Raw genomic sequence first — 12,095 nt, forward strand, 5'->3', positions numbered from 1 at the left:
GCGCCCCAGAGCCCGGGCCTGGCATCCTGAGCCAGCCCACCCGGCAGGGCTCTGCCCACTCACCCAGCCAGCCCAGCAGGGCTCCTCTCCCTTGGCACAGCAGAAGGTGAAGCTCCTGCCAAGTGCCACAAGCTCAGGACTTCACCCCAAAAGCCCTTCCAGCGGTTTGGGGGCCCAAAGGGTCAGTGCCTTCTGTGCCCAGGTGAGCACTGGGCAGCCCTCTCCTCCACGGGCACTCGTGGTGGGGAGGGAGATCCTCCCTTGTCTTACCCTGGCTCCATAACCGTGTTCTCAGCCACCCCAGCTCAGTGCCAGACCCCCAGGATGTCCAGCAGACAGAGATCTCACTTTGCCCCAGCTGGAGAAAATGCAACGATCACAAAAACAAAAGGAAACCCAAGGACCCCAAGCGAGCAGAGCCCCAGGTGCCCCCAGGGCACTCCAGGGGACCTTTACCCCCAGGAAAACACAGCAGGACCAGCAGCAGGGTTGCTCCCCCTCCCCTGCTGCCCTGCTCCAGGGCTCTCCAGCTCCTGTGCCAGCTTGGGCTGGGAAGGGCCAGCACAGGGAGATGCTCCCACAGCTCCTCCAGCCTCTCGTGGATGCCAACCCTCTACCCTCAACCCTCAACCACCCTCAACCACCACACTGGGAACAGATGGGCCGAGTTTGTCATCACCCCTGTGCTGAGGTCAGGCCCGGGACAATGAACTAACAGCACCTCAGTGGTGCAGACTGACCACCCAGACCCCCATGACCGACACACGACCAGCCCAGCTGGTGGTAAGAGGGGCCCAGGTGGCCCTCGGGGGGTGGTACCACCATGGGACACAGCAGAGGTACCTCAGGTGGCTTCTGGTGGCACGCTCAGCTTGCCCACTGTGCAGGGAAAGGTACTTGTTCTTGGTCAAAATACAGCCCACCTGCACATCTGGTGTCCAGCTGTTACACCGTCTTCCCCACGCTGGTTTTCTTCCCCACTCACCTGTGGTGGGTCTCACCTGGCATCTAACAACAGGTGGGTTTTCACGTGCTCCTTCAGCTACAAGCATGTACCTGAATGATTTTCCCCTGCCCAACTCTGAATTCCTGCAGGAAACACTACCCAGAGCTGCTCTCTGTGGCTTTTGGAGTCGAAAAATAATGATTAAAAACTCAGCCTTTTAGGAAAAAAAACAACCCCCAACATCCACCACCAAAAAAAACACATTAAAAACAAAAGATGCTCCAAGTAAAGGACAAACCATTTGGGGCTGATGAGCAGGAGGCAGGAAATGCTCAGACAGCCCAGCAGCTGCTCAGCTGAAATCCCTGCTCAGGGCAGTGGAAGGAAGAAGGTGCCTCTGAGGAGAGTGACCAACCCCTCTGAGCCTCCCCCGAGCTCCCCAGGCCCCCTGGCTGGAAGGAAACCCCTGCTGCTCCTTCAGCAGGTGAGGAACTGCCCCTCCTGAGCCAGGCAGGGCCAGCGAGCTGGCAAACAGCAGCAACAAAAGGAGCAGAATTCTCCTGTCAGAGGCTGATGATGCCAAAAGCAAAAAAAAAGGGCCAAAAAGTCAAGAGGGGGAAGCAGAGGAGCTGTGATACAAACAGAGAAGCTGCTGCACCACCAGTGGGTTTGGGGGACACCAACCCTGCACCTCCCTGCCTGCCAACCCCCTGCCAGCTCCCCCCAGACCAGAGGAACCACTCCAAGGAAACTGTCCCCCCAGCAGCAGCAGCTGAGCACACTCACCCACCTTCCCTGCCCTGCCCCTTTTTCAAGCTCTGGTGTCCCTCCCTGCAGATGGCACAGCCCCCAGCCCAGCTCTGTGCCAGGGAGCTGAGGAAACACAGCCAGATGCAGATGTGTAGGGACTGGGAACCTGCTCCCTCTCATCTCCATGGGGATGGTCTCATTTTATGCCTCCTCAAATGTTACTAATTGAGGTTCATCAGCTGCCCTGTCATCTTCTCCTGAGGCTGCTGCTGAGTGCTCCTCCGAGGTGGTCACAGGCAGGGCTGCAGGGAGCAGAGCCCACCCACAACCCAGACATGGCTCTAGAGGAAGCCCCAAGCCCTGTCCCTCAGCTCATTGTGCACAGCCCCAGGGCACTGCAGGGAGAAAAGATCTCCTTGTGCCTGCACTGCGAGGAGCACTTCCCACTCACACCAGTGCACCAAGGGCTCTTCTGAACACCTGGACAAGTTCATTACCTTCAGGCCCAGCAGCCATCAGGGACAGTGCTGACCCATCAACAGCCTTTCCAGGCAGGGGAACTCGGGCCAAGCTCCTCAGCCCTCCAGTTCCACTTGTGAGGAGACAAGAGACACAAACTAGGAGCCTGCACACTTGGTACCAAAGAACACACCAGCAAACATTGCTTTATTACACTGGTTCAGTTTCCCAGACTAACCATAGAAGCTGTTTAGATGGATGTAGACAAACAAGTCAGTGGTTCATGTATTAGGTCAAAGCTCCAGGAGGGTCCCCAGGGAACAGGTATCCTTCACCAGGTGTTTCACAGGTACATCCATGGGGCTTCAGCAGGGAGGGGAGCCAGGTACAGGGATGGATCCCCCCACATGCCTGCTGCCACCCAAATGAGACAGACCCAGGGGGTGGGAAAGGGGGGCACAGAGTTATCCAGCACAAAGACAATGGGGAGACACCAACCTGAGCCTGGCAGGGACAACACAAGCACAACACACTGGTACGAGCCACCAAACAACCAGGTCCATGGACTGGTCTAAAGCTGGAACTAGAACAACTCCGGGTGGAAAGGCATAGAAATAAATACTTGCTCAGCTCAGCACTCTGCCCACCTACAGACCTGTCAGCCTCCAGTTACACAGCTGTCTACTCTGCACTACCTCCCAGCAGCAAAGCACCAGCACTCAGGAGCAGCCACGCAGCAAGTGCCCCCAGCACTGGCAGGGCTGGAGGAAGCAGCTGATGCCCCCTCTGGTGTTGGTCACCCCCTCAGCTCTGCTGCCTTTGTGGAACTCTTCAGACACAACCAGCTGCCCCACAGATCAGTCTGCCCTCCCACTGAGTGCCCACCCTTCAGGGGTGGGAGGTGCCTGGGTCACTCTGTCAAGTGGCAGAGATGCAGATACTGGGGGTCACTCCTGCACAGGTTGAAAAGGGATGGAGAACGTGGGTAGCAGCTCATCAGCAGCTCCACGGGTCTCCTGCCACTTAAAAACATTGGGGTTGCACTCCTGAACTTTCACCAGTGCTGTTTATGTCATGTTCTTCTGGATAAACACTTCCCTGAAAAATACCCCCCTCGAGCAGCCAGAGCAGATGACAGAGTCAGGAGTGATGGTGAAGGCCACGTCAGTGCCCAGAGCAGGGGTCACAGACCTGCTGCTGAGAGGAGCACTGGCATTTTGGAATAATGACCTGGAAATAAAACAACCACGCAGCCCAGGCTTCCAATTGCTTTTCCTAGATGCTGAGTCACCAGCAAAAAACGCTGCCTGGCTTGGCCTGCAGACCTGGGGAAGAAGCTGCACTTTGCTGCACTCAGGCTGCTCTGCTGGCAGGGACAGCACAGGAGGAGCAGCAGCAGGAACAGCTCCTGGGCTCCCTGGAGCCACCTGGGGTGGCAGAACCAGACGTGCCCTGTGCAGCAGCACCAGGAATGAGACCCTGCTGGAAAGCAAACTGAAAGAGCTGAGAATAAGGCAAATAACTGAAGCCCACTGGAGTAACCCCCTGCTTCCTGCTGTGATGGGTTGTACTCCCTGGAGCAGAGGGAGGGCAGGTCTGACCTCCCTGAACCTACCCTCAGAGAGATGACCAAGACTAAAAGAGAAATAAAAGAACCAAGGAGCAGTTGTGTCTCCCCAGAGCTGCGATACAACAGGGAACTATTGTAGGCTATTCCAGGATGTTGGAAGTCAGCTCAGGGAAAGGCAATCACCCCCAGCAGAGGGTGTAACAGTAGTGTCCTGTGTTACATTCTGTGCAAGTTGTGCAACTTGTTCACAAGCTTCAGTTTCTCTACATTTGTCTCGCTGCAGTTTGTTACCAGTGGCTGGACACTTTACATGACCTGGCTCCACAGTTCAAGGAAGCTTGAGCAGATAAAATCAATTCACTTCCTGTGCCAGGTACCTGCACACTCCAAAACAAGTGTTCCTAATGCCCAAAGGTCAACACCAAAATCTCACAGTTTACTGGAAATAGATCAGCTAGGTTTCCTTTGCACTTTGTTTTAAAGCCCCTTGTCTCCAAACCTGGTTTCAAGGAAGACAAACAACACGTCTGAACGAAGAGCCCATCTCGTTGCAAGGGAGGTGGCTCTGACTTCCCTCTACACAGCCTTCCTCCAGCTCTCACTGGGACAGGAGGAGGAAGGGTGTGTGTGTCAGAACGACCCCTTTTCCCCCAGGGGGCTCTCCCGCGTTGGAAAGCTAACAATGAAAGTTACAAGTTAGGTAGGGTAAGGTTGGAACTGTCCACCAGGCCGACTTGAGCACTATCAGTTCCTTTTAGCCCTTTGTCTGTTGCTCAAAGTTTCTTTTCCCTCAGTTTGTTCCTGTTTTGTTCCTCCAGCACTGAGGAGTGTCCATCACCATTGCTCAGGCATTTGTCCTTCTCGTGCTTGTGCTCCTGCTTCTGCCGCCGGATCTCCTTGTAGCGCAGAGTGATGTCCCTGGAGAGGGAAACACACGGATGGGAATCAGGGATGGGCTAAGCAGCTGCAGCAAACAACAAAACCAGCAAGGCCAGTCTGCTCTGGATGCAAGTGCCCTTGGGATAGCTTAACCCACTTGATTTTCTTGTGTATTTCCAAAGTTGTTGATGGTTTTATCCACTCGACACGTGTGCCCGAGCCAAGAAGAAAAACTGCCAGGATGGGGCACAGAAAACTCCCTGTGAATTCCTTACGGTTCTTACAGAAAAGCCCTGCAGCTCAAGCCATTCCAAAGAGCAGTGACCTGTCCTCAGGAGGCACTGACACCTACTGACAGCACAGCCATGGACACCTCCTCCCTGCAAGTGTTCACAGCCAGGCTGGATGGGGCTCTGAGCAGCTTGGTCTAGAGGGAATTGTCCCTGCCCATGGCAGGGAGTGGGACTGGATGGGCTTTAAGGTCCCACCAACCCAAACCAGTCTGGGATTCCGTGATCCTATGAAGACCCAAGTGTTGAAGGGACAACCAGAGCAAGCCAGCCCAGCCCTGCTCACCGGATGAAGAAGCGCCAGGCTGTCCAGGTGAGCACCAGGATGATTCCCAGGATCCAGCACTGGGTGATGTAGAAGGGAAGGGAAAGGGTGAGTGTGTGGGGATCGTACTTCACCACGATCAGGAACTCCGTGGCAGTGATGGCAGCCACCAGCCATGCCTGCTGCCCCAGCTTCTTATGGAACCTCCTGCAGAACAGACACACAGATGAAACAGAGCTAGGGCTGCAGAACCAACTGTGCTCAGAAATATGAATAAAAGCACAGCTGGGGAAGAGCTGCAGTCAGCTTTGCACCACTCTAAAAGCAGTCTGGATTACACAGGTACTAAGGCTACACAGGCTGACAACTTTCCTCTTGGTATTACTTAGGTTTCCTCTCAGAGGCTCTGAGAACACCTGAGAAGTTGAACTTCCCCATCCTGTGATGCAAGGCAGTGCCCTCGTTCTCAGGGCACTGGTAAATCCACACAGAGCAATTATCTGACCAGCTGGAGATCAGCTAAGGTTCAGGGCACAGGAGCTCTGCTCCTGGATATCCTCAGCAAATGTCAAGCCCTGCTGCAGTAACCACACTGAACCCCTCTGTGAGGGGCTCTGAAAATCACTGTTCCCCAAAAGGTATTTGATGAGCTGTCACTAATAATCTCTGAAGGGATCTTAGGGGAAGAAAGCTTAATAAAAACCCAGCAGGATAATGGAAGATGCAGGGACAACATTTCACTTCTAGGACAACACAACCCTGGGGCAAATATGTGATTAAAATGTAATGCCCAGGGTTTGTTTTCAAGCAGTACCAGGGAAGCCCCTGAGAGGCTGCAGTGCCCTGTGTGGGTCTAGTGAAGGACTCATCAATCAGTAACACTACATATTAAACTGCAGTAGAATCAAGACATCAACTCAGAGGCTCTGCTTGCAGAAGGGGAGATGGAAAGACACCATCTTTTGGGTCACCTGTTCCTGCATGGAAAACACATAACCCCCAAATACCTACAGGCTGCCTTTCCAGCAGCCTCTCTGTCCTCACATGAGAAACCTGGGGGAGCTGCTTCATGCCAGGTCCTCCACTTCCTGACCTGGCCTCTTCCTGACATTTTTACAGCTTCCTCACCTGACAGACCAGATCACTCATATGTCAGTAATCCCACGGGATGCTGTTTGGGCAACAGAACAAGCCCTTTTTTGATGGCACCTTGGCTGGCACTGCAGCCCTGCCCACAGCTGCACAGCCAGGTCCACCACTGACCACTTGACAGATGAAATTTGTGTTCCTCCATCACCCATCTTCTGAATGTTAAATGGGATTTTCTTCCCATTAGAGGAAAAAAACAAGAGAAAGCTACTAGAAGTTGTATGTTTTCTTTTCCCCCAAAGGCATGAATTTAATGTTTCCTAAAGTCCAACTGATTTTAACCAAGGAAGACCAAACCTGAGAACAGCAAAACCCTCAATCACCATAATCACCACCTGTCTCCCCAGCAGCTCCCATAGGTACCTTCCCTCACCAGCCTTTGGGTTGCATCTTCTACTTAAAGACCAGACCAGGCAGCACTTTGGTGCAACTTTTAGCTTGTGCTCCTTACATCTCTGCTTTAATCCCAGAGAGCAGCTATTCTGTCCTCTCACTTCACTACAGAGTATTGTAAAGAACATTCTTCCCACCAGCCCCCCCTTCTCTTTTGCCCAGCTGGCCCTGCTATTCTGCTCCTACCTGGAGGAAGATGAAGTGAAACACACCCAGGCAGAGCTCAGTGTGAAGTGGCAGAACTACTGAGGCAGGACAGAGATGGGGAGCAAAGGGGTACCAGGAGCCCAGGGAGGGCTGGAGCTGGGGAGGTGACCCCTGCAGAGCTGCTGGGGCTCTGCACGACGGGGGATTCTGGCCTGTGGCTGCTGGGAGTGCATCTGCCCCAGGGTCTGACTCAGTAATGCTGAGATTTGCAGCAGCCACCCCAGCTCCTGGGGCCAGATCTCCTGGCTGGTTTTGCCCTGGAGTCGACAAAAAAACCCAAAAAGCCACCTAACAAATCCCTGACTAGGATTTCCTTGGGAAGTGCCTGACACTCTGGTGCCTCCCTCCAGCTGGAGCACTGGCCAGGTAATGCTGAATTTGCAGCAGTCACCCCAGCTCCTGGGGCCAGATCTCCTGGCTGGTTTTGCCCTGGAGTCGACAAAAAAAACCCAAAAAGCCACCTAACAAATCCCTGACTAGGATTTCCTTGGGAAGTGCCTGACACTCTGGTGCCTCCCTCCAGCTGGAGCACTGGCCAGCAGGCCCCAGGCACCTCCAGCAGTGCTGGGCACTGGGAGCTGGGACTGCACATCTGCTCCTCCCAGTTTCTCCTTCCCTCTTCTCACCAGCTGCCAGTGGCTGCACTGGGAGAGGACCCCTCCTTCAGCAGGTGCTTTCCTTTTGCTCAGACATACCTGCCCCACTGCATCCCACAGGTTCCCAGTATCTGGGAAGGGATCAAAGCACAGATTGCAACTAGAGCTTCTCTTCCCCCTCCTGAATCCAGGGCAGGCATTGCAAGCTGAGCACACACACAGTGTGTAAACATGAGGCCCCAGAGTCACATTTTACACCAAAGCTTAAGTTCAGACGTCACAAAATCAACCAAATACACTGGAATAAAATGTGATGCAGAAAACCCAGTGCAGGTTGTTGCTGATGCAGATGGTATGGGTGCATTCCATTTTAAGAAGCATCCTGCCTAGACCAACTCAGATGAAAGGACTTCAGACACTGCTCCGGGTGGTTCATGGTGTGACTGATTAAATGGGCAGAAACTAACCCTGACACATGGGCAGAGAGAAGAAAAGCAACAGCAGATCCCTCCCTGTGAGCTCAGGCTGCTCAGATGACCAGGTCAGCTTTGCCTTGCTGATTTGCCTCCTCACTGCCCGGCGCTTTCCTCCCCTGGCTCAGGGCAGCACTGACAGAAGAACTCCAGGTAATCCCAGCAGAAGAGCTGTGCAGAACCTAAACCAGCCAAGGAAGAGAGGTGGTTTCCTGCCCTTCTGGCCACAAAAGGTTTTAAAGAAATGTTGGTTTGTTTTGGCTTTTTTAATTGCATGAATGAGATTAAAACTCATGGCCTCAATGCAGCTTCCTTGGAAGAGACTTGAAGACTAGAAACCAGGAAGATAAGACAAGGTCAGATGCTCCAGACTCTTGGATGAAGGTATTTCTGGTCAGGACCATTCCACACAGCCAGTCCTCCAGAGCTCACGGGCAGCACAGGGATCACAACAGGAGTGTGGTAGGTAACAACTGGAGATCAGCTTCAAGCACCACCCCTCTTCTTGGGTGATGTCAGCTCTAGATACTTTCTTGTCCCCATGTTCAGACCAAGCTCTTGCAAGCAAAGCCCTAGAACTGTCTGCAGATACTAGGAATCCTGAGTAAGGAGAGTCTTCATGTCTGAACTGCAGCACTTTCTAGACTCAATATTGCAAGGTTAGGGGAAGGGATCTAATCAGTTCATCTCAGACAATCCTGTCACCACCAGAACAGGCAACGAGCCATGTTTCTGGCAAGGAGGGTCAATGGAATATTCCAACCTTTGTTCATTAAGAAGTTGAGTGAGTGTCCAAAAGAAAAAGGCCAGGAAGGTTTCTCATGTGCTGTTGGATCCCCAGGTACAGCCTGTTCTTCCTCAGCAGCTTCTCCCTACAACACAACAGGAAATATCCTAAATGGTTCCTCAGTTCAAAGTGATGCACCGTGAAAACACACCCGGCTGGGCTGCTAAAACAGGGGCAGATTCTCTCTGCTTGGATGACCTGAAATGCACCAAGGAGTCCAAGTCCAGTTGTAAAAGCCTTCAGAGAAGATCTGAGGTAAGACCAGAAGTCAGGTTCTGCCATTTGCATCACCAGTCTGAAGAGGTCAGCTCTGTGGTGCATCAAGCAGAGCCACGAGCCTCAGAAGTGAGGGGCCAGTCACCTCCCCACCAAGAGACACAGAGAAGCAGGTGGCAGTGGCAATGGTGAGGACATGCAGTTCAGGATGAGTCTCTGCTTGCTGGATGAACTTCTGCAGCAGACTGAGAATGGCAACGACTGACTCAGCAATGAAGCACCAGTGACTGATGATCTCCTACACTTCAATGTTAATGCCATGTGGTTGAACCAAGGGCAGAGGACTTTGTCCAACCCAAACACAAGGACCAGAAGGTTGTGCATGGTGCTAAGGAGAGGAGCTCACCAGTGAGAGGCAGAGACCTCTTCTTACCTTTGAGTTGGAGGCACGTCCCAAACCAGTAGGTCCAACACCAGAGGCAGGTGCCTGCCACTGCTGAATGTCCTGAGCTCCGACTAAGCAATGTGGGGTGGCCCTTCTTCCCAGCTCTAGGAGCCCCTTGCAAGGGGAACTGATCTTCACAGAATGTTGGAGCCCTAAATTCTGAACACAGACACTTTTTGCGTTGGTCAGTGACAGACAATGAACATCCCCTGAAGCCAGATGTTGCCTTAGACTGAAGATGTGAGCTCAGGCAATTGGTGACGTTGCTACTAAAACTTAACAGAAAATGTGACTTTGAGAACAAAAGCTTTCTCAGGTCTTGCATGGTCTGCAGAAACAAAAGCAGCAAGGACAAATATGATGCTTAGGTAGGAACAGTCTGACAGTACATGCACTGCTCTGTGTGAGTGCCCTTCCCCTTCAATACACTTTGCTACCAAGGGTCCCCTGACCTGCAAGAGGCTGCCAGGAGAGCTCCAGAGGACCAGGCCCAGCTGGAAGATGCACAAGAAAAGAAGTGCCTTTAAGAAACATTCAGGTTTTTTTTCTTTAGTTTGGGCCCTGCTGTCCTTAGAAAGCCCTTCTAAGGACTGTAGTTCCTGGCTATCAACCTGAAAGTGGAGCTCAGTGCTCCCCTGCCCACCAGCCCGTGCCATGCCAGCTCATTTACATGTTACAGTCTCAAAAGAGTGATCATTTATCAACAACTGAGGTTAAACCAGTGCACATGGAACGCCCTGAGCACCAGCTGCTCTCTAACCAGATGTACTCAGAATTTTACCTCCTAAACAGAAGAACACAAAGCAGATGCTTTGGGTAATCTTTTTGACCCTGACCAGCTGAACAACTGCCCTGAGATGGATGCCAACAAGCTGGAGCAAACTCAGAACAAAGCAGGTGAAGCCTGACAGGTATTACACAGAGGACTGGCTTACGGGTCGTCCATGAAGTCGTAGATCTCCCTCATGGCCACACCTCCCACGTTGACAAAAAAGACCAGGCGTAGCAGGACCAGGTAGTGTTCTGGTGGCATCCAGAGGACAAACTTCAAGTAAAACGTGTTCAGCTCTGCCAATAAAAACTGAGAAAAAGGACATTTTAGTTACATTCAGATGACTTCAACTGGGTGAAGCCTGGGGTCTCCCTCTCTCCCTGCACAACCCCCCATCATTGCTCCAACACCACAAAATTCTACCCACCATTACTGAGCTGCAACAATGACCAACAACAGTTGGGTTTTAAACATCTTCTGTGTGTTGGGAGAGGTATTAAAAAGAACAACAAAACCACAACAGAAACCTGGACAAGCACTGTCTCTAATCTTGAACAAGTCTAATGGGAAGCACCTGCAGGACTACTGATAACAAATCCTCAAAGCAAGAACTTGTCTTTTCACTATCATTTAAAATCTGACTGAGGGATCCCAAACATAACAGGAGGCACAGGAATACACCCTGGGGTTCTGGGTTGGTTTTTACAGCTGTGCAAACATCACTGCCCAAGCCAGAGAACTGGTTATGCATTTAGAGCAAAATGCTCTCCAGGGAGCTGCCCTGGCAGTGTGAGCAAGCAGGCACAAGTTGCTTACTTAAAAACAAATGACAAATGGCATGAAGCATTGCTTAATCCAAAAGAGTGAGCCACTACCTGAAGCTGCTTAAAAACTGTCAGCTGAGGGTAGGGTTTGCTAAAAGCAGCACTTTGAGAACAAAGTATAGTATAAATTCAATGCAATCTCCCAGCTGCAAACTCTGCTCCAGCACCAAACCCTCTGCTTCTTCAGGGTGCCAGAAGCTGGGGTTTGCATGTGCTGCCCCCTCACAAACGTGCTTTGTTTAGGCAGGCACGTTTACTTTACTCCTCCCACAAACTGTGGCAACCTCAGCAAGCCTGTGGTGAACTTGGCCAGTGTTTTATGTAGCAGAAATGAGGTGATGAGCACTTGTGTTCAGCTGAGGGGTGCAGAGGGGGCTGCAGGCTGACAGCAGCACAGACTGCAGGGCTGTTGTGGCAGCCACCAGGGCTGGGGGCTTCCCAGGCTCACTGGTGGGGCCCACTCAGCAAACCCTGGCAGGGAGCTTCCCTGGGCAGGCCCCAAAGTGAACCACCAGCAGGGTTCACACTCCATCTATTTCCAGCTGCTTAAAGACAGGCTGCTGGGGCAGCTGGTCCCAGGTTACCTCCTGTGCCCCAGCAGTACCACAGGCACTGGTCCGTGCCATCGTCTCTGCAACCACAACAAGGGTCACAAGGGGTTGTTTTTTTTAGTTAAACTTCACAGTTGCTGACTTAAAAGATGTCTGAGTTGCTCAAAACAAATCCAAGTGCCATCCCAGAGGCAGCACAGAGGCCAAAGTCCTCCAGCTGACATGAGGCAGGAGTGGGGAAAAGGCACCTGACTGCCACGTTTGCCTCCCCATCAGTGTCACACATGCCTGTGACTGTGAGGGACATTCTGACCTCAGAGGGGTGCACAGCCCCCTTGGAGGGCAGGTGAAGGAGGCACTGACCATCTGCTATGGCCACTGGAGAAGCCAGCTTCTCTTTTGTCTAAATGGGGCAGCCAGTTTACCTGAACTGACCCAGCTGGATACTGTCAATACCTTCCTGTGCTATGTGCTCAGTGAAACACAAAGACTAAAAAAAAAAAAAATAATCAGGGATCAATGA

At 52.3% G+C, this 12,095-nt stretch overlaps 1 protein-coding gene across 1 annotated transcript in view; it reads right to left on the bottom strand.

Annotated features, from left to right (window-relative positions):
* Positions 1–4,149: 4,149 nt before the first annotated feature.
* PTDSS2 (phosphatidylserine synthase 2) overlaps positions 4,150–12,095 on the bottom strand; it is a 37,275-nt gene continuing 29,329 nt past the window's right edge. The window contains exons 10-12 of the mRNA XM_010001452.1: positions 10,361–10,506; positions 5,181–5,366; positions 4,150–4,643 (exon numbers count right to left, since the gene is read on the bottom strand). Coding sequence (XP_009999754.1) covers positions 4,499–4,643; positions 5,181–5,366; positions 10,361–10,506 — 477 coding nt within the window. The 3' untranslated portion in view covers positions 4,150–4,498. The remainder of the gene's footprint in view (positions 4,644–5,180; positions 5,367–10,360; positions 10,507–12,095) is intronic.

The sequence above is a fragment of the Chaetura pelagica genome, unplaced genomic scaffold (genome assembly GCF_000747805.2).
Source record: "Chaetura pelagica isolate M959 unplaced genomic scaffold, ChaPel_1.0 scaffold587, whole genome shotgun sequence".
NCBI lineage: Eukaryota > Metazoa > Chordata > Aves > Apodiformes > Apodidae > Chaetura > Chaetura pelagica.